The sequence below is a fragment of the Tyto alba genome, unplaced genomic scaffold (assembly GCF_018691265.1).
Source record: "Tyto alba isolate M040663 unplaced genomic scaffold, T.alba_DEE_v4.0 Super-Scaffold_23, whole genome shotgun sequence".
Lineage (NCBI taxonomy): Eukaryota > Metazoa > Chordata > Aves > Strigiformes > Tytonidae > Tyto > Tyto alba.
Window position 1 is genome coordinate 10,353,295 of NW_024881297.1, and position 22,791 is coordinate 10,376,085.

The window sequence follows — 22,791 nt, forward strand, 5'->3', positions numbered from 1 at the left end:
AAAATATTGGTGTCCCTGATAAATTTTAGAAAGAGACTTAAATGTGTAAGGCAACATCTGGTATCTACACATTCATGTACATACGTGGAAGCCAGTAACAACCACATTTTCCAAGCTTGCACGGAACTGTAAGGTTACCATATGGAGATGACTGTGTTATCTGGATTAGGCTTTCAGCTACATTCAGTCCCCTAGAAGGGCTGTTTCCTGTTTATGTGACAGTCGTGTCACATTTTGCAGGCATGCCACATACAGTTGTAGAAATAATGAATTTTGACTGGGCTTCTTGCATACATCACCTGCGTGAGGCCATGGTGATTTCCAACGCAAGGAGACACAGTCATGTTTTACAAAACACAAGGGGTGACCAGAGCATGGAGAAAAACAAAGGAAAGGCCACATACACTTTCATCCACCTTGCTACGGAAGGATAAATGGTGCAAGAGCACCCAGACGACTCTGAAACAACCCCAAAAATAAACAGCACACACAATCCTTTCCCCCCCACTCTAGTCCAATGCAATGCTCGCATGCAAGACAGCCGCCGTGCACGTTCAGCTGTGAAGTTCCAGGTCTGACCAACACGTTTGGGATTGTTCCATGTAACGGCACAGCCATACCCCAGTCACCCACCCACAGCTGCTGGCACAGAAAAGAGCGTTCCCTGTACTTTCTCAAGTGATAGTAAGAAAACCTGCCTGTGAAGTCACGACCTTGGTACTTCCTCAGCCAGACACTCTTCCTCTACCTGCTCTTCACCAGCTCAGCTCCCCAGCTACACCAGTATCACCACTGCTGCTCCTCTTGTTCCTCCCTGACACAGCATGTGCTGACGCAGTGCTGGCTTGAGTTTGTTTCTTAGGGTGACTGGGGTAGAGAAGAAGAAGAAATCAGACTAAGAACAGCTTTCAGTTCTCTTCATGTCCCTAACCAATTTTGTTTATCATAAAAGCAACAGCAGACCCATGTCCAACTGAAGGCGGGGCTGGGGAGTGGGGGTAATAATCAGACACCACCACACTAAATCTACCTCTGAAAGAAGATCAAGAATTCAATTACTGTTGTGTAGCCCCAACCCTAACAGCCCAGCCTGTAAAAACAAAAAATAAAAAATTTTAAATTCACCAAGTTCAGTGAACCCTTCCTTGCCACTGCACACACACCTTTTTTGCTTTGCTTCTGTTATTACTCACAATACAGATTAAGATGGAGCTTCTATAGTGGTAACAGATCCCAGGAGCCAGAGCACGTGGCACCTTACTGAAAGTAAGCTCTGCTGAATGGGGGTCCGCAAACTTGAGGTTCCTACCTCAAAGTACCTGCTTAAATTGTCACATGTGCCTATGACAACATCAAGATAACCCAGAGCTCTTCTAGGAACCGTTTTGAAGATGGTCAATGTCCAAAAATTTTAATGTTTTCATATTTTGATTGTAAGAATGCAAATAGCTGCTTTTTGCATTCTTAGTGTAAGCTCATCAAATTCAAACTAAGCCCTATTGCTATACCTGTTCAATTTTGCTCCTGTGATGGGGAAATCACAGGAACACTTAGGGCAATGACGTGATTCTTGAAAGACCGAGAACAATACAGTGGGTGAAAAAACAGATTGGCCACTATGCCCAGAACGTATTCCAAATCAATCGTTACAAGTAGGGGCACAAAGAAACCCCACACCCAAATTAAAGGCTACCCCATGAAAGTATTTACAAAGCTACTCTCCTGGCACAAGATAAAAATCCAACTCCCGGAATTGTAAGTCTTCAGAGCATGCAGATCAAGGTAGTTTCTTTCTGCAATGCTTTATAAAACAGCATGGACCAAATCCAGCAGACAGAGGGATCAAGCTCTGTTTGAGAGGCTTGTAAAGTTTGTTTGTAGTCAAACCGTTGCCCGAGTCATGTTCAAAACGAAGCCATGCTTGGAACCAGTTTTTAACTAGTGCTGTTGCCAGCGCTACGGCCTGTGGTGATTTTGACTTGAGGAGACCGGTCCATAAACTCGAAGAAGTATCTGATGGGACAGCAGCCATCTTCCAGACTCCACACACACATATATATATATATCTGAAAACACTCAGGATTACCAATCCCAAAAGTATCAACAGAAGGCAGAAGTGAAGGGCTCAGAGATGAGACAGATCCTGCCCTCCAGCCAAGAACCAAGTGCTCTGGGAAAGTCTTACTGCAGCACTACACAGAGGGGTCTCATTCTCCCGCTTGTACCAAGTTTGACTCTGTACTCTAAAGGAACAGAAAACCAAGAAGTTCAAAGTCATCATGTAAGGAAGGGTAAAGGAAGGGGCAGTTAAGAACACAATTTTTCTTCATATAAAATAATGTTTTTATATGTTACAGGGATACTGGAGAAAGAAACAAACTGAAAACAGGAAAATTAGAATATTCTTTACAAAGGCAAACTGTGCTGTTCCCGCCACATCTAAGTAAGTGACCTGTCCACTTAAACCAAAATCTTTGAGCAAGGAAAGCCTGTTTGGCATGTACAGAGTCCCCACAGTAACACAAATGTAGCTCATTCTACATTTACTACGATACAGAGTTTTAACTGGTGGGTTTTTATCACTGCTATGAGAGATCTTAAGTCCTGTCTGCGAGCTGAAGCATATGAAGGTGCTCACTTCAAGATTTACCTACAGCAGCCTCCTCTGAACTTTACAGATTTAAAGTGTCAGATGAGCTGGCAGGATCATGAAGAGATGATACAGATTTTTCAACTCATACCTTAGCAGCAGAATGGAAAGGGGAAATCACAAACCAATTGCTAAAAGAAAACTAAGAATCTGCACCCACTAGAATAAAAATTCTTACATTCCTGAAAGATGACTGAATCAAATTCCAGACTTTTGGACTGTTTGTAGAATTTGGGGGTTTGTTTGATACTACTCTTGGTGACTTCAGCAACAAGTTAACATACACTGAGGATTCACATGCCATTTTTATCTCTAAAGCATTTATCAGACTCAAGTAAAACTTATACTCCATCTTGTCCATTCACTGCAATAGACCTGCTCCTATTTGTATCCATGTCAAGGCCAGGGAATGCTTACATTATACATCTTACTGGAGTTACTTCTGTGTTTGCAACAGGCTTGATCAGGAGGCTGTCTCTCCATTGCAACTGCTTAAGGAAAACCAATTCACTATATACCCTGTCAGACATAACTGTTGCAGCTGAAGAGATCATCTCCCACAGCTGGGATGAATGAAATAGGAGCCACCTTGTCAGCCACCTCAACAAAACTGAAAAAAGGTGGGAAATCAGAACCCTTGCCCTAACAGCTCACAATACCTGAATGTACATAGACAAACTGGTGGCAGTTTGCCATACCACACAGACATGTGACTTGCGGTGGCACAGGAACAGGCACAGCACCTCACAAGGATGGCAACCCCTGCCAACGAGGATCACTTCAGCCAGCCTGCACGTAGGAGCAGCCCCTGTGAATGAGAACCAGGTATACAGCTTCATTTGTCCCGCACAGGTTTCCCCTCTAAGCAAGTCACCAAGGTGAGACAAGAGTAGAGGAGCTTTGTTCAACAAACCACACAAGTTATTTATTCCAGAGCCCATTGGGAGAGAGAGATGACGAGAACAAGTAGAAGGCTTGCTTGTGAAGCTGAAGGCAGCAGTCAGGGAATACAACCGCTAAATACAAAGCCTGAGAATTCTGGCTGACAATTCCTGTCATTTCAGTCAGATGCAAACCAAGTGACATACTACTATAGAGAGGAGGGAACAATAATACCAAGCAAAAGTGAAATCCAATAGCACAAACCTGTCTCACTTCACCTTCTTTTTCCAAAAAGCATTTGAGACAGCAGGGGTTGAAAAAGTGGTGCCTGCGAAGGATGCGTATCTTTACAGGTGGCTTCTAGTGCCTACAGCAACCCATAAGTCTTTACACCTGCCTTTGGCAAGCATACTGTAGAGGGTTTTCTGTCTGACTGAAACACACATTTTGTATGAGAAAAAAGACTCATACAAAAACCTATTTGCAAAGAATTTAAAAAAAAAAAAAAAGTCAGCAAGAGTATAGGCGTCAGGGAAGGGGGCACAGGGAACAAAGAAGAATGTCCCCTAAAAGAATAACATGACAAGGGTGTCTCTCTTCATTGAGCTGCTTAAGTGAAGGACAGAAAGGGGCAGAGTAAATAAGAGCCATTTTCACCTCTCTCCCACACAGAATTACAAATATATTTGAAGAAAATTAACTGTGAAATGATGTATGTAAAAAATATATTGCTCTACCATGACTGGTGATGGTAGTTATGTTGTATATTTAGGCACATAACCAGAAAAAGGTGACTGACAGTTCAGTTATGAATCATGAATCTCGAGAGCAGAATAAGCGGCTACAGTGTGCTGAACAGAACGAATGGCAGCAATTAATAGAGACCATCAAAACACAGATAAGTTCCAAGATATCAATAAAAGGTTTAATGTGTGGCAAGACAAAGGAAAAAAAAAAAATCAAGGAGATATGCACACCAAGAAAGCGACAGAAAAGTTTCAGACATCTCTGCATTTATTATCTTCAAATAACAATAGTCATGCAACTGCATTCTTTGAGGCTAGAAAAGACAACTGCAGTTGGGAAAATGTAGGTACAGTAGCAAGAGAAGAGACTTAGTAAGGGAATGGCTTTATCAAACTAGATAGCAATACCACATTAGTGAGCATTAAAAGATCAGCTCCATGATTCTGACACAGGATATGTTAAAACACTAATTATTTCTTTTCATACCTTCCTAAAACCACACAAGTAAACACAACTACCTCTCAGTTTTCATCAAGTCTTTTAAAGGTTCATGAGAGACTTTTAAATAGTTAAAAAGTCATCTCTACTTGGGGAGAATCATTTTCTTTCCAGCACTTGAAAGCCACAGCACACATTTCAAAACACATTCAGTTTCACAGAAGCATTTATCTCCACATGTACGCTTCACTGCTCTTCCTCAATTATTTTTCTAAAACATACCTTTTCAGCTTCTCTTAACAGGGACTGTCTTGGCTTTTCACACTGAAGCAGTGCCTTCTGTGTTTAACTCTGTTGTTCAGAAGACTAGACTCAGGAAACTATGGGGAAATAAAACCATACAGGCAGTAAGGACTCACCTGATTACAGAGTTGACACTGGAGGCTCTCTCCAAGTTTCTACCTCTCATCATTTTCTGTTTTGTGAGAGGTCAGCAAGAAAAACTCTTCTCCTTCTGTCTTGTTCTGTGCCTTTTCCAACTTTCTAACTCCAACTATCCAAAGCGGTGAAAATCAGTAAGAAAACTTCTCCAAGATGCTCCACAAATATTCCCAAGAGCCTCAGGCTAGCACTTGCCTCCTCCAAGGCAACTTCTGTGCTAGCTCCTATTTTTCTGGCTATTAGTCTCAGGTGCTACTGCAGTCCAATTATTTAATAAAGTACAGCTGGGATACTCTGTGCCATCACATGAAAGTAGACTTCTTCCTTACACCTAATGTCTCCTCACCACCAACAAAAAGCTGAATAACAGATAAAGAAAAAATGATGTACACTGCACTTTAACAGTATCAACAGCATAGAAAAATGCACAACATAAGGAACTTACAAAAACTGGGACCCTGCAGAAGTATTACCACTGAAAGTTTCTGAGACACTGCAGAGCTAGTATTTCCTGATTTTAATCCCTGTTTAGGAAAAACAGAGAGGCATTACAGCCCAAAACATACAAGACACTAACATTCAAAAGCAGTCACAACATGGAACTGTATTTTCTTACTCCAAAGCAATTTCAAAGTTTATCAAAACTTGCACAGGATCATCCAAATGTGAACACAACCAAACAGAAACCTCTTAAGGCTCACATGATGGATGGTTACAGTGCTGATAAAAAAAAGTCACTACCTCAGTACTGCATTCCAACAAAAGGAAGGAAACTGGCTGGGAACAGCTGGGAGTTAATATAACAGTGACTGAACAGCAAACAGCATTCTTTCTTTTTTTGGTCATCTTTAATTTTTACTTAATTTTAAGACTTACATTTGTGCTATGACCGCTTCTTTATGAAAAATACAAGTTAAACTGAATTAAAAAAAAAAAAAAAAATCAGTCTGTTCTTGGAACTTACAAAAAAGTCACTAACCAAGTTCTGCTAAATAGGGAACTTGAACATTATGGATTTTTTTTTTTTCCTTACCAGAGGAAGAAGGGTTAGTTTTAAAAACATATACTGAACCAAGCAGTGAAATTAATTTAAAAAAGGAAAAAAAAAAAAAAAAAAAAAAAGGGATAGGATTGACTCATTCTCCAAAAAGGGCTAATACCTATTACAGTGACATACACAAGCATACATCTGGCTGAACATACATTCATCTCTGTTGCTCAGCTTTGCTTCGTGCTCCTGTTCATGCTGCATAGTCCATTACAGCCAGGCACTGGGACTCCAGTCAACTCCCAGTCTCTCAAAACTCCATCATACCAGCATCCAACAGACACTTCACAGCTGCAAAGGGACAGTCCTCCGCTCACCTCTTCCCAGAGCAAAGGCAGAGGTGTGGAGAAAGGAGTGTGGAGGCTTTTCACCACAGCCATGGCAAGGAACAGCAAGAGCCCACTGACGGTGCAACCTCAGCAAAATCTCCTCTCATACAGATATTGTACATAGTTAAATTTCTGTGAGATTTCAAAGTGGCTAGGATACTTCAGTGTTACTGCAGCCATTCTAATCTGGTCTGGTTAAGAAATCTTTCTCTCTAGAGTACTCTTATCTCACATTCTGAGTTTAGTATGGTTACTAACCTGTACTAATCATAAATGTCTAAGGTCAGCATATCTTCATTTCTAGTTGTTCCTCCTCCAAGACCATATCTTTATCTGGTTTATTAAGAGTCTACCAAGAAGTGGACAAGACAAGGTTTTAATCAAATGTAAGCAGTAACAACAGGTTTTATTCAAAAACTTCCAGTAAAGAGGACCCACTAGTTTTGGAATAAAGGTACTTAAAGTACTACAGTTTACGTGAATATAAAACATCAAAGAAGAAAATAAACCAAGCAGTAAAAAAAAAAAAAAAAAAAATTAAAAATATATATATATATATTTTAAAAGTTTGAAATAGACCCACACAGTGATTTTGAAGTCCTCCAAACAATTAACCATTACTAGGTTGGGCAAAACAAGATTCTCTTACAAAATTAAAAGCCTACTTCTGTTACATAAACTGTATAAAACCGCTCAATAATTAGAGAGCACTCTGTACAATTTTGTCTTGAAATACATAGAGCTGCAGCCTTCAAACTGCAGGTATTAATCATTTCATCCTCTTCATGGGTAAAAGAATTAACCAGCTGCGCAATTGTTTTTGGGGAAAATGAAGAGGCAAAAATAGTCAGAATTAACAAGATGAAGCCACTATAAAAATGAAATGCACAGCAAAACTCAGACGTCAGTTTAAACTAACAAGCTATGTTTACAATATATTCTACATTTCAGTTGTCATTTTCCCTTCCCACTCCCACCTCCCCCCATTCAAATATTTCTAATTCTTTTATGGTCTAAATCTAACTAATTTCTAGACTTTCAAATACACCGTACATACATTTAGCAAAAAACATACCTAACATTCTTACAGCAGTATGGTCAGGACACAATTTCAAAGATTATTACGCAGTTATTGAGATTAAACCTCATGACTTTCTTTTCTTTTAAAGAGAACAGCAATCATCAACTTAGACAAATGGTTTTAAAATGTACTGCAGAAAGCCTGCAAAAAGCAGACTTCAACATCGGCTCTTAGCCCCAGAGGACACCAGGGAACACCAAGCGCTGAATGTAAGGAAGAAAGAGAATCTCAGAGTGCCAGCTACAGGAAGATCCTTCAGGAACTCAGTCCGACAGATTGTGGCTTTGGCTCGATTGTCCCTGTTGCACTAAACACAGCAAATCAACTTTGCAATAGTATGTTATAATGTAAACTAAAATTTTTGATACCAGCAGTATGTCAAAGGGGTTGGTTTTTGTTTGGGTTGGTTTTGCTGTTGTTTTTTTTTGGTTTTTTGTTTGTTTGTTTGTTTGTTTTTTCAGAATCCAACAGTTGGTCACAGAAGTCAAGTATTTTCATAGCTCTTATTCAGCTGTTGCCAGTTCGGGAGGGGTGGGGGCGCAAAAAATACCAAAAGTGTGTCTGACTCATACATCCTTCAAGTACATGCAAGGCTCAATTGTTTCCAAAATGCAGGAGGCTTGGGACCTTTTAAGACACTGAAGAAATAGGATTATGAGGAGAGCCCATCTGAGTAAGTACTTTATCCAGCCACTGCAGGGGACCATGAAGATGTATCTCTATCCAGCATGGAGTGCTCGTCACATCTTGGCGATGATATTCAGCTCCCCAACCCTGAGAACAGAATCATAAGTGGGGAAAGAAAAAAAAAAAATAAAATCACCTTATCTTATAATATCAAATATGTGAGAAGCATACTTCAATCATCTTCTTTCTTACCAAAATGCTCTCGCTTTCAACAGTCATTATCAGCAGGGTAGCATAACACCCTTCACACATCAACTATTACTGCATTTCAACAAACAAATCTGAAGTTTAAAAAAAAAATAATTTGGAAGAAGTGTCATTTTGAGATCTCCTGGAATAGAACTCTTTAAATTCTTAAAGACATAACCTGTGGCAGTGCAAAATTTCCCCCTATCTCAGCCAGCATGACATCCCAACAAAGCCTCCAAAGAGGGGGATAATCAAGTCTTCTCTGCCAAGACCAAAAATAGAGCAAACTGTGGGGAAATGCTGCCAAACAGATCAACAAATCAGAAAATGAGGTCATAGACTGACATTATGGAAGTGGGGGTGAGGTGTCTGTCTGACAAGACCCAAAGCATCATTTGCAGGATGGACATGATAAACTGAGCAATAAGTCAGAAATATTCCTCTTTGGAAAAAGAGGGCATGGTCATTGCCCAACAGGCTATTTCTCAAGTTAAGACAAGCTAGGTTTTGTTTCAGCTCATACATGATTCAGTTACAGTAATTACCAAAGATATAAGCAGATATTTAAGCAGCATTCAAAATCATTTTGTAAGTGAACCATTTCTGAGGCAAGTCTGGAGACAAGACTAAGATAGCCGCAGGTACAGCTAGCTCTGCTCTACATTAACCCCTAATGAAGGGATTACCCAGCTCCAACACAGGTGGCAGCAGCTCTAAACACTGTGCAGTACAACATCCAGTACGCAGGAGGTCCTGTGCAACACTCCCATACAACTGTGTAGGATGCAGAGCTATAAATAACCTATTTCTTTTTAGGAACCCCTGTCCTAACACATCTGAAAGTTTCTATCCTCCTGCCAAGAAGAGCACTTTAGCATATTACCATTATCGTCTGACTACTTTTCTATATGTGACCAGCCCTTTTATATCAGTACCTATGTTGACACTTACAGGTATATCACAAATCTTGACCTTGTATGCCCCCATAGAATAGAAAGGTATCTATATTATTTGGGAGCTGCAGGTCAAGACAGATTTAGGGGATTATACTACCTACACTCCCACAATTGCTATAATGATTTACACTGCAGTCCCAGCTGAAGTCTCCAAAAATAACACCCAGGAACAGAAGTGTGAAGTTCAGCTGGGCCTCTTACAGGGGAAGAGATGGCATGGATCGTAACTACGGTCAAAAAAAAAGGGAAAAAGCTGATGCTACAAAATGAATTGGTGGCTTTCCTACTTTTAGACCAAGTAATTAATGACTCAGTTCTTTTCAAAACTTGTACTGTATCTTGCCATATACTACAAAATAAAAAAGACAAGCTCCATAATTCCAGAGTAATTATGCAAATAATTCTGTATACACACATACACACTATCTATACACATACTGAATACAAGAATTCAACTGACACACTAAAAATTTACAAGAGGCAATTTAGTGAAATGAGAATAGTTAACAGGCATGATAGAAATGCTTCACAAGTGACTACAGACTTAAGTGAAGAAACACTCTCTGCAAGTTACCTCAATCTTTCAAAGTATGTGTGTTAGATGGATTTTTGTCCACAAGGGCAACTTTGTTTCATTAAGATCTGTCTTACATCTAATGAACATATTCCATACTTAAAATTCAACAGCTATTAACAGGACGACGAAGGGAGACACTGGACCATTCAAAATCACCACGTTATGAAAAAAAATAATTTATTTTGCTTACAAAATAATCTCAAATAAATTTTCACATACCTTTACAAAACTCATACGTAGAGTGCACATCTTAGTAAGCTCATACACTGTCTCAAAGCCATGGTTAACTGACTGAGCCAAAAGCTGAGCAAACTCTTGATTATTGAAAATTTTCAAACTGCAGCCGCTGGGGATTTTGCAGACTGTGGTGGGATGGAACCCATGATGGTAGTTGCAGTTCCGACTTTGCACAAAAATACTGCTGTCACTTAGGCATTCAGCATACACTTCCCCACCAACGTAATAGAGATGAACACCTGGGAGGAAAAGGTTGACATGAGGATGTTAGACAAATTTACACTGCCTATCTATTTTTTATGCTGTCGCCACAGAGATATGTTTCTGCTTAGAGATAAACAGTAATTGCATATCAGACCATCATCTGACTGTCTTCAAACTCGATTTTAACTTTTCTGTTTCATCAGTAGGGGATTTTAAAGGAGAGTGCGCATGCATGTATGTATAAAGGAAATCAGTAATTCCTGCATTTTAACGTGTTGAATATTCAACATCAATAAACTAGCAAGCACTGCAGTAGTTTTGATGCCGTACCTTAGATGGCTTGACCACTTGAACTTTCTCTCATTGTATTTATGTAAAGCAGTAATTGGGAATGCAAGAGGAGAGAGCAGAAACCTACTGCATGATTTGTAGATACTAAAGCAGACCCAAGCTGAATTCTCTGGAAAAGTCCTGAACACTATTTGGGGTAACATGACTTTTTTCAGCTCGCTTCAATTTCAGAAAGCTGGAAAAAGAATATTGCCCATATATTCATGAGCTGTATCTGTCAAACAAGGGTACACACCAATTTTGTAGTCCTTTCCCCTTCTACTGCTTGCTGCCTCATCTGCCACTGACGGCAGCAAGCCCCAGAAGTGGAGGGGACATACAGGGAGCCTCTGTGGAGATTTGTTGTCAGTAAGACTCAATTCCAAAGGCTTTGAGAGAGCAAACTGGCCTTTTGTGTTTAAAAATGGATTATTTGCTGTTTAAACCTTTTACCTCCCACGACATCATGAGTCAGAGAAGTGAACACAGAGAATTTCAAAACTAAATTGAAGGCCAGTTAGAAAGCTTTGACTGTGCTCTGTCATGTAAGATTTTGCCATTGACTATGCATGTACCTGTGTGGGTACATATATATTCCCATCTAATCTGCAGAAGTCATTTACAGCTATGTCTTCAAGTCTGGGATTTACTCCTCCTTCCTCAAAGACTAACAGTTTTACATCATCATTACTTGTACACATTTACTTATTCAACAGCATCTTTGTCTCTTCTGCACTCTGCTTTGGTACATATGCAGTTAAGTGCTTCAGCAGAACTCTGGGTTGCAGCTGGGTTACTTTTAACAGGAAAATGAATGAGGTGTTAAACAAATATCCTGATACTTGGTAAGATGGATGGGGAGGAAAAGAAGGAAGAATTATTAGGACTTGAGTGGCACAGCACAGGTGTGGTGTACTGTTGAGCTGCCTAAGTCCTCTTGCAGAGAGAAGCTCTTCAGACCAAGGGCTGAAATTTGAAGTTCTCTTCGGTTTCAATTCGTTCCTCCAACGAGGAGGAAGATACTTCATTAATTAACATTTACAACACGCACCTCACTGCTTGGGCATGCTGAACCCTCAACTGTCTCAGAAAATTTAGAGTGTGTTAGTAATGTAAACACCTAAAAAATTTGTCTGGCAGGAATGCCCCATTGCAGGGGGCAACATCAGTTTTGCCTGTCATTTGCATTATAGGCCAGTTCTCAGAAAAGAGACCTGTATTGTCAGACATAAAACAGAAACTTTTCTCTTTTGCAGGATACTGTCACAGCCATAGAAGAGAAGCATGAAATTCCCACTGAAAGAATAACCAGCCTGTGAAAAATGTGCTTGAAAAAGCTGTTTTAGCATGTTGTCTCTCTAAATACATGTTAGGATAGCTAATTTATGTTGGAATTAAGGCTAGCTAAAAATTTGGTGCCAAGAACTATAATTTGGATTTCCATATACACCAATAATCAAGATAAATCAAGACATTTCATTAGACAAACTGTCTTAAACTGTCATTCTAATGAAGATTATGATAGCCTTCAGGCAATTAAAAATTGATTAAGGGTAAAAGCTTCTTGTAATTACACACCAGGTAAGAACAATACTTTGCTTATATGACCTAACCAGAAAATATTTACCAACACAAGCACTCATCCCATGTAAGTGGGAAGACCAGCCTGCTCTTGAGGAAAGTGGCCCAGGTTGTCACATCTAGAGGAAATGGCCCCCCCGCCCCCAACCCAAAAAACAGGTGCAAAGATCCAAATCTCACCTTTGCCAATATGCCGCCTAGTGTTTTCAATGGTGGAGTTGCGGTTAACGTTTGAGAGCAGCCCCAGGCAAAATCTGTTCTTGTTGTTTGAAGGATCAGTGAAGCCATCCACCAAGACGCTGGTGGAAGAAGCATGGAACGCCTCCCCAACACGATTATTCAGCTCATAGTAAACAATAGAGCACCAATGCTTTGGCTCCTCGTAAGCAACTGCCTGAACATCTGTAAAACAATAATGGAAATGTTACAATCCAACAGTGCTGGAATACAGGCTGGAGATGTAAGATTCATAAACTTGCAGATTTTGGCTGAAGATCACTGAAAGATGAGCCAGATAAGCAATTGTAGCTAAATGAAGGCTCTTCTCTCTCCAGTTATTTTTGGACTTTTCATAGCCACAGACATACAATAGATTAACTTCACCTCAACTTTACTTGCACAAGACTTACAAGAGACAAAGATCAACACTAGATACCAACAGAAAAGCACAGGAAGCTCCTAGGCACATACCAAGCAGTGACTCAATATCCCTGCCACATTTTCTACAACACACTACGGTGTGGTCCCAGACAGCAGAGAAAAGCTGCAGTTACACAGCTCTGATTTCTTTCCAATTTAATAAATTAATCTCTACTTCAGTTAATTTTTCTCAGATACCAAATTACAAGCCACTTCTGTGCTTACTTGTATAGCAACAGGGAGAAACAGCATCACACAACTGCACAAGACACCATTTGTAACTTTGGGTACCAAGAAGTATAGCAAGGAAGCTTAAATATACAGCCAGCAGATCAATCTTTCAGCATTCTGGGCGTGCACAAATTTTTCTCCTGGGCTTATTGGGGGAAGGTTAAGAGACTTCAAAAACTAAGAGAGATGGACATTTGTCTGCAGAACATGCACAAAGCACATCTTCAATATGAACAGATACTTCTTGGGATTGAAGGCTGAACAAACTGGGCTGAAAAGCATATGAAATGGAAGAAGATAGCATTTAATGAGAACCTTTTATTCCTCAAGTGCTACCAAATGCAAAAGCTGCAACTGTTCATCACACCAAAAGAATTACTTGCTGAGTAATAGCAAGGATTTCTCAGAACATAGTTTTCCAGACTCTGCTAAGAAGCAGCTCCTCCTTAGCAGCTCCTAACTGAAGCTGGGAATTGTGCAGAATGCTGACAGGAAATTCCTGGTTCATGACTTCTACCCAACAAGCTCTAGAAACACATGGAAGTCTTGAGGTAACACCTGTGACTGTGCACAGGGAACAACTTCTCCAAATGATACCAAAGGTCTTTACCAAAAAGAGTTTCCCAGTGAGTGTCCAACAACAGCACAGGCTTCTTCAGATATCTCCACCCAGTGCACATTCTTTCAAGTGCCAAATACAACTACAAATTATTAAACTGCCTCCAAATAAAAGGAGGCTAGTGAAGGGATGTGGTTGCTTTATGTGGTTTCTTTTAAATGAAAAAGGCTATTTCACTGTTAAGCTTAGCACAGTTGGATTTGTTGCTAAAATACCAACTTTGCAGATTAAAGTTCCAACTACAGGTCAAAGTGCTAAAATGAAAATCAGACTGGTATTACGGGAAAACTTGTTTCTCTGGCCAGAGGTTTCCTTCTCCCAGCCCCAAGTCTACTGAAATCAGCCAACTTAAACCAGTGTCTGTATTTTCCTCTGTTCACAGGATCATACTGCTCTGACTTTTCTGACACGTGCAAAACAATAAACAAAAAGTCCCCTCAAACCAGCAGTACGTAGCAGATACAAAAGGTGGCAAATAATCAAAAGCAGGATAACATATTCCATCACTGTGCAAAACTTCTGAGCACAGTGTCTACTGCTGACCAATAACTTGCTTAATACACTCATAAAGAGGAGATGATCTTCTCTAATAACCTAGCATTTTCTATCCTTTCACATCACTGTAAAAAAAACAACAAAAAACCCAATAAAGAAACAATAAAAATCAGTCATTAGTTATTAGTAAGAAGTTACTATGCTTTTAATTCCCATGAAGATGCCAGCAATTATCAAAGCTGCAGCTTTGCCCCAGTTCTCAAAGTCAGGAAGAAATCTTGCCAGCTGGCCATTCTTACAGAATGAATCATATCTCTCTCACACAGATTTCATACTAACTTCCTTACATTTGCTTTAGGTCATGCAGAGCAGGTGCGTTTAGTCTCTCTATTTCCAGCATGGGCCAACAATGGAAATTACCCAACTTCATTGACAGGATGCAGCTTGTCAAATCAAATCTCTTAAGACTAACAAATCATCGTGAAGAACACGCTTCTAAAAAGTTTGCAACAAAAATGCTGCAGTAAGTTCACAGTAAAAACTCTTTTACAACCTGCAGCAGATTTTTTTTTAAAGTAGTGTAATTACAGCATACATATAAAAAAAAAAAAACAAACACATGAAAGCAAACATAAGTAAGGTATCTTTTTTTTTCATGAAGGGACAAATGAAAATCCATTGTACTAAACTACTAGGAGGGAAAAATACTAATAGACAATTTTTATTTTGAAATGGTTGAATGCTAAAAAGCAAGAAGAAAAGTGTAAACTCTTTTCTCTGTATCAATTCTCACGTAATAGAGAAATTCTACAGTATTCATGTCTTTTGTGAGAAGGGCAAACACACAAAGGTCTGCAGTTAGTCATAAACCTTGATAAATGTACTTTGGGCCAGCAAGGACTATACCCACACATAGAGTGTACTGGGTCATTGAAAAGTGAAAATGCTACCGATGGGGTTTATCGCATGCAAAACTCATTCTATCATTCCATGCAGAGAGTAAATAGGTTAGCACAGAAGCTATCCAAATTGTTTTAAGAGGGCAAATATACTTCCTGAAACCAAACATCAAGCTTAGCAACAAAACAAGTGAAGAAAAAAAAAAAAAAAAATAAAAAAAAAATCAAACAACAGTTAAATTGTTCATATGCTTGTGATCTTGACAATCACTCTGGCACAGCATCCAGCTTGCTGCTCTTTCTTGGCATGGGCCACAGCTTTGTAAGCTTATGTGTTCTCTGAAGGGGCTATTTCTCACAATGTGATGAATGCACTAAATCCTTTACTCAGCAGTCACGGCTGGCCGCAAAGGCTTTAAAAAGCAATCTGTAAAAATATGTCTGTGTCATAGTACATAAAGTAATAGGTGTTTTTTTAAATACAGATTTTGAAGTCTGTAGCAATGCCACACCTCAGGCAGACAGCTCTGAATTGTGAACCAGGTGCTATCACTGCATGACTCAAAGACGGAACAAAACCGGGGAGAGGAGGAACACCACAAAATATGAAAAAAAATTTCAAATGCTCTTATGACCAGGAGAAGAGTAAATTATTAGAAGCAGAACATACTTTTTAAGGACTGAAGTTTAGAATTCAGGAAAAAAACATAATAAGAAAAGACAATTTTATGAGATGTACTGTCTCAGAGGAAAAAAGACAGATATTCCAGCTTCCCAGGTAAAAAGTCTCTGGGCGTTTACACAACTGACAGTGTTAGCACCCATACTCTGACCAAGTCTTTGCTTGGAGAGCTATACTTGAACACCTCTACTGTCATCCACAACTCAGTAGGCTTTATATAGCAAACTGCGTTGTTCCAACAAATCAATGTAACCACAAGAGATATTCCTTTCCTTGCACATGTGTAATTTCAGTATCACACACAGATATGTGAAGCATCATAGAATTCTCTGTTCGGTCATTAATGGAAGTTCCAGATATGAAACGTAGAACAACTTTGCTTGTGGAGTTGGTTGGGAGAAAAAAAAAGTAATAAACACCATACATTTTAAATTTTTAAAGACTCATGTGATAGCTTCTTGTCCTAAATAAATATTTACATTTATAAATTTTTATCTTCAGATTTATTTTTTCATCCCTTTCAACAATATAAAAAAATTACATGGCTGTTCTGTTGCTTTTTTTTTTTTCCCCACAGCTAAACATTAGCATGATCAACATACATCCAAAACTAAACCTCAGTTATTAAAACTCAGTTCTGAAAGTTCTTCACTCTTAAGAAGTGAAGCAGAAGACAAGAAGGAAGTGTTTTTACCTCCTCTGTGTATGTCAGGGGGAATGGTGGGTGCCATCATGTTGGTATCCATTGGCTGGGAGGTATCATGTGTCATCTGCTCTTCCGGAGGCAGGTAAGCAGGAGGGGGAGTATCAGCTAAATATAGAAAAGACAGAGACACACAAGTCCTTTCCTCTCTTTAGAGTATATATACATACCCACATAAACACTTTTGGCCTGGAAATGCTTCCAGCCTGACTCAGCTATAAACTTCCACCCACCAGAAATCTGAGAAAGTAATCGTGGACCTTGAATCAGGGAAGCAAAGAATTACTCTGCATATTAAGCACAACTGCAATAAAAACGAGTCACTTCCCTCAACAAGCCACAAAAGAAAGCTCAGCTATGCTTCTGGCCCATGTTTTTTTGCAGGTTGAAAGTGCCATACAGATACTAAGGCACAAAGGCATCTCAGGACCAGGCCAGAAGCAGATAGCAAATATGGTAAATGTGAACAGAAGTTGGAGCAGAAAACTTTCAGTTAGAACTTTTCCATTTCCAACATGATTCCATCAGCAAAGTATGCAAACATCTCAGATATATCCAGGACCTTCTTATTGTCATTGCAAAGTATGAGCTCTATCTCCCTAGACTGGCAACAGTAGAAAGTGTTCAGGAACCCACATTCTGTAGAAGTAGCCATCTGGGTCTGGAATTTATCTGTCAGTGTCTCTTACTGGCTGCACTGCCCCATTCAGGATTGAATCACTAGCATAAAACTAGCCTGGGCACAATGACCACACTCACTAACACACTGCTTTCAGCCCTGTTTGAGGCATCCCAGCCAGGTACTCACATTGCCCTTCAGCTGCCTATTTCACTTCTGGGAAAGCTTCCCAAATGGCTTCTTAGAAGCTGCAGGTAGTGCCAATGTCACCACTTCCCAATACACCGGAGGACATGCTCCTCCAAATGAATTGCACAGAGGTACATGCAAAAGAGAGAAACCCTTGCCTGATCCCTGCAAGCTTTCGCTGCAAAAACTGAGATTAGATTACCACTGTACTATCTCTGGTGAACACAGCTGCTGCTCATCCCACATTTACTTCCATTACTGAGAGCATGGATTGCAAACTACCACAGCAAATGATCACAGGGGCCTACAAAACCCTGAAAACCAAATTAGCATCAACAAAAGGCAGGAGAATCATACCATTGCTTTGTAAGTTTTGGGAGTTTTGTGGTGTCTTTTTTTGGTTTTAGTTGTTTTGTTTTATTTGTTTGGGGGAAGGGAGTGTTGTTTTTTTAAGAAAACATATGTTAATAAAAACTATTAACTGCTTATTGTTTAGGAGACATTCTGCTGAAAGCTTTACATCTAATGCTGGCAGGTATCTGGCTAATTCCCTTACTTGGATACCCTCAGTTGGATGAGAGAGCAGCAGAGAATGACACAGATGACAACAGAACTGCATTAAAAGCTTAACAGTCTGCACTGGAGTTTAAGTCTCATGTTTTACTAAGCCTTAAATGTTCGTGTGTGTGCAAACATGTTAGTGATGCACAGATAGGGAAACAAGATTGTAGGGCCACAGGCAGCAAATTAGCCAGTATTCAGAAAGTTTTCAAGATTTCTGGATAGCTGCTTTGCTCCTTTTTTTGTATTTTTTAAAAGTCAGCCTCTTTCCCCATTAGGGCAAGACAGACAACTGTCCAGAGCTAAGCATCAAGGACATGAGTATCTTGACCTCTCCTCTAATTCAATTTCTTCACTGCAGCTGCTGACTTGTCTTTACAGGCATGCAGACAGAACAGGCCCTCAAAGATCAAGTAAACTTCCACAAGCCAGTGTTCAGAAAGACCTTGTTAAAGAAGCCTTTATCTCTTCTGGAAGAGTCCCAACAACACCAATCATATTTAAAAAAAAAAAAAAAAAAAAAAAAAAAAAAAAAAAGAAAGGAAAGATCTGGTTTTGCGGCAACTTTTCACGTTTTTTAGAAAAGCCAATACAAACTCTCTTTCCCTCTTGCCCCTGCAAACTCGGTAGTATTCACTCAGGAAAGAAAAATCTTAAAGAGATTTTATCCGCATTTTATCAGCAGCAGAAATCTATGCATGTTAATTTCATATAATAGAAAGCAGATTTTCACAAGTCTGCTGCTTTGTTTACACATGCCCTCCATCAGCCCCCAAAGAGAACATGCAAAGAGAACATCAGTAAGCATTTGTATGGAGTCCTTATCTTCTCATTTGGATCAAATCTGTCACAGACTGCTTCTGCAGTATTTTTATCCATCCACATGTAAAGACCAAAAAAGACAGCTCCACAGAATTTTCTATGGGCATCAGTCAAAAAAGAAAGGTTGTTACTACTTTGACTTTAGGAAGTAAACTGACTGAATATTTCTTTTCAGAGCCTTAAGGAACTGTTTTTCAGTTGAAGTGCATTTGTTTCTTGAAATTACAGCATTATGTGCAGTAATTTTATCAAGTAGCAATAGCATGATCCCCCTTGAGAAACATCCTTCTGTTTCAGAACTAAAGCCTTGTCCTGAATTTATGATGATCTCTCTCCTAAGCATGGATGATCCGTAGCATTACACTTCTTGGGCATTAAACATCATGCTTTGTAAGCTAAACTGTTGAACTGTTCCCCAAAACATTTTGAATCCCTCCCTGCTGCCCCAGATGAGTTTTACTATAATGTTTTAACCGTGTTTGAAGGAGGCACAATATTAAAGCTCTCAATATTATTACGAGACGGTGATTACATAGTCTTTATTACCTTACATCTCTCAGCTCACTATTGAACACAAGTGTTGGCTAATAATTTGGTATTATTAAGCAAAAAAGAACACTATACCAGTGATGTCCAACCACCTTTTTCCTTCTGAAGGGAAACTGAAGTTGACTGTACCTGGCATCTGGAAAGGACTTCCCGGGTCTGAGCTGGCTGGAGAGTGCGGGTAGGTGCTACTGCTGCTTCCAGGCGAGTTTGGGTAGCTGCTGTTGGGTGAGTGAGGGAACGGGTGACTACTGGGTTGCTGAAAAGAGTCCGGGAAAGTAGCATTGTGCGGCATGTGGGGCTCGTTTTGTCCCAGGTTGCGGAATTGGGCCAAGAGGCTGTGCTGAGGGTTGTACTCGCTGTGTCTTGGAACCAGCACCGGAGGAAGGACTAGAAAGGGAGAAAAAGGGAAAAGCCACAGCATTAGAGACTTAGTTCTGAAGGACTAGGCTATACAGGGTAAAACAACCCACATTCTTCTTCCCGTAGGGCATATTCACATCTGTCTTAAAAACAAGGTAGTCAAATCTAGGAGCACATGTCTAAGCAAGAACTCTTCCTTATATCCGGTTACTGCATAGCTTGAATTCATAGCGATCATGCTAGCTACCTGGTTTGCCAGATGGGAGCTTGTTTTCACAGAGGGCCAGTGAAGAAGAGCCAAGAACAAACCGCAATTCTGAGTTTTAGTTTTATTCGCACAAAGAAATGCTGGGAAGTAAGCACGTTACAATGCTGACATGCAGTTTGTTTTGCTGCACTTGTGATCCTGCTCATCACGTAATGGCCTGTAACCCAAAACCTTGCTAATAAGGACAGATATTTTTTCTGAAGACAATACTAATAGGCCTTGAACTCAGTTTGGTCCTAACAGCTGTAATTTTATTTTTAACCTGGGCTATGTTCTTACAAGTTAGTATTAAAACAGTTATTAACTCTTCAAGTCAGTTTACAAAATGTACAATTTAAACAAAATTATGTAGTTCAAAAAAACCAACTGAGCAGCAATTGAGCTACAACTATATGCTGCTATAGGATCAGAGAAACACACATCAGAAACTACTCGTCTCACCACACTCCCAAGGCCTCCTCACCAGCAGGGAAACAAAGGTCTCTTTTTAACTGGGAATATGAACATGATACCAGATACACTAAGATAAAAGAATCAGCTCTTTTTCCAGTGCCTCAGCTTCTATCTTTGAATGCCTCACAGCAAAGTCCAAGCTATTCAAAGGATTAAAAGCTAGTCTTGTTATAGATTGAGATTTTGGGGTGATGAGGGGAAGAGAAGCAGCAAAGGCAGGGAGCTCCATGCACAAAGTAGTGGAAGTGAAATAAAAAATTCACTCCTCTTCACATCTGCCCCACTTCAGCACCTCCATTTCCCTAGCTCCACGGCTGAGCAGGACTAGAAGAAACCCCCAGGATAGCCTGCCTTCAAGGGAAGGTGCCAAAAACCCCACAAAAAGCAGTGAATGCAAACCAGACTACCATTCCCTCTCCTCAAAACTCCTGCCCTGTACCCAATCCCCAGTGGACACGCAGAAGAGGAGCAGGAGCATGTATACACAACAAGCCTATGCAGATAGAACTATCACTCGGATTAAGAAAGGTATTTCAGAGACAGCTGCTTCACTAAAAGACTGAATTACAAACTAATTGCAAAAAACACCCAAACATCATCTTGCCAAGACAAACAGGTTCTTCCAAGACACCGGGGCATCTTTCCTCTTCCAGCATTCTGCTTATACAGAAGCATTTGGATACTTTTGTGAGAGTCCTCAAGTCTGAAAGTACTGGGACATTGCTCGACACAGAGCAGGCCTGAGGTCTAGGTCAGTGTTTAAAACAGATATAAAAGGATGCCACACACAAAACTCACTCTCTATTCCTAATGCAAGTCACAGATTAACTAATACAAAAAAAAAAAAGGCAAGAAAAAAAAAAAAGCAGCAGCAGGTTTCACCAGACTTTTGCTCACTAGTGGCATTAATGCATGAAAAGTTTGATCCCAGAAATCTTCATACCCTCACTACTGAAATTAAGGCTGCCCATTAGAGTCAGAAGCAGGTTTTAAACATTTAATCTTATGTCTCACTTTCTGAGGGCAGCTTCACTGGAATTCCAACAGATCTCAAATATTTGAGGCAGATGTTACCCCTAAGTAGATGTGTTTAAGATGTGAAAATTTTAGCCAACTCCACTTTACAAGGAATATACAAAGTTCCTAATTATGGCATTTTCTGAAACAGAAGACATCCATCTACCATTCTATAGAAGTTCTCAATTGCCAAACGCCCCAGGAGAAGCTGCATCTCCCTCGGCAGTTCAGACTGTCCCTTGCCTCTAATGCAACCATTCTCACACACTGCTGGAAAGAGCCATAAAAAAACCAAAAGTAGTTACTCAACATTCAGGTGGACATTACAAATCCCCTCATTCACAATATGGCAAATGTCAAACCCAATCTCTCAGATTATTAGTATCTCTCAGAATTAAGCTTGTTTTGTTAAACCTAGCAGTCCTTTTGCAGTGAGGTCAAGCACTATTTAATTGTCATAGCCAACATTTGCTGGGCTAATAAATTACCAGTGAAAAGAGTAACAATGAGATCATGTGTTAAAAAGCATTTTCCCTTTCCTGTCTTTATGATTCTTTCTTACTTTTCTGAGCGTTAAAAACAGAGCTTTCTTAGCTCTTCCTTTCCTGTGAAGGTCAAAGCACTAACTTTTCTGAAGTTGAGCAGAAAGTACATCACCTACCTTTCCCAACCCCTACCTCACATTAAACAATGACACATATGACATCACAGGAAGCCACACAATTTATAGCATTTTAAAATAGCAGGAGAAAAGGATATTTTGTGTATATTTTCTATAATTAAAATAAAGCAGTGCCAGATTTTCCCAAGATATATACATATGTCTTCTCCTGTTGGGCAGAACCACTGGTGAAGTTCAGAAGGACTTGATGTAAGAACATGTCTCTTCTTCACAGCCCCCCCTCACTCAAACCTATACTTTTTGTCCAACTGCTTCAACCTCAAATGATTAAATGCCAACTTCTTCAAAATACAAAAGGAAAAGTGGAAAGGGGGGAAAATACAACCGATATTGATACAGCACAAGTAGTATCAAAAATATCAATGCAGAATTTGAGTGCTGACCCTGATTCACATCCTCCCTGTATATACACAACCTTAAATGAGCAGGAAAAGCCCTGAAAGGCCACATCAGGTGGGACAGAGACTACAGTGCTCCAATTAGTCCAACTCCAAGACAGTCACTCACTGCCCTAACCTGATCTCTCTGCAGCTCATGGGTTTTTTTGCAGGCTAGTTGCAGTTGCTCCTACCTGAGTCACAGAGGAGTTAATCTGAATGCTGTTCACTCAGGAGCGAAGACACGGG

General features: G+C 39.9%; 1 protein-coding gene across 5 annotated transcripts in view; it reads right to left on the minus strand.

The window, feature by feature from the left end:
• Positions 1-6,909: 6,909 nt before the first annotated feature.
• SMAD1 (SMAD family member 1) overlaps positions 6,910-22,791 on the minus strand; it is a 50,375-nt gene continuing 34,493 nt past the window's right edge. For all 5 annotated transcript variants that reach the window (XM_033001701.2, XM_033001702.2, XM_042797024.1 and 2 more), the window contains exons 3-7: positions 19,515-19,772; positions 16,637-16,753; positions 12,558-12,779; positions 10,245-10,501; positions 6,910-8,390 (exon numbers count right to left, since the gene is read on the minus strand). In XM_033001701.2, coding sequence (XP_032857592.1) covers positions 8,247-8,390; positions 10,245-10,501; positions 12,558-12,779; positions 16,637-16,753; positions 19,515-19,772 — 998 coding nt within the window. In that variant the 3' untranslated portion in view covers positions 6,910-8,246. The remainder of the gene's footprint in view (positions 8,391-10,244; positions 10,502-12,557; positions 12,780-16,636; positions 16,754-19,514; positions 19,773-22,791) is intronic.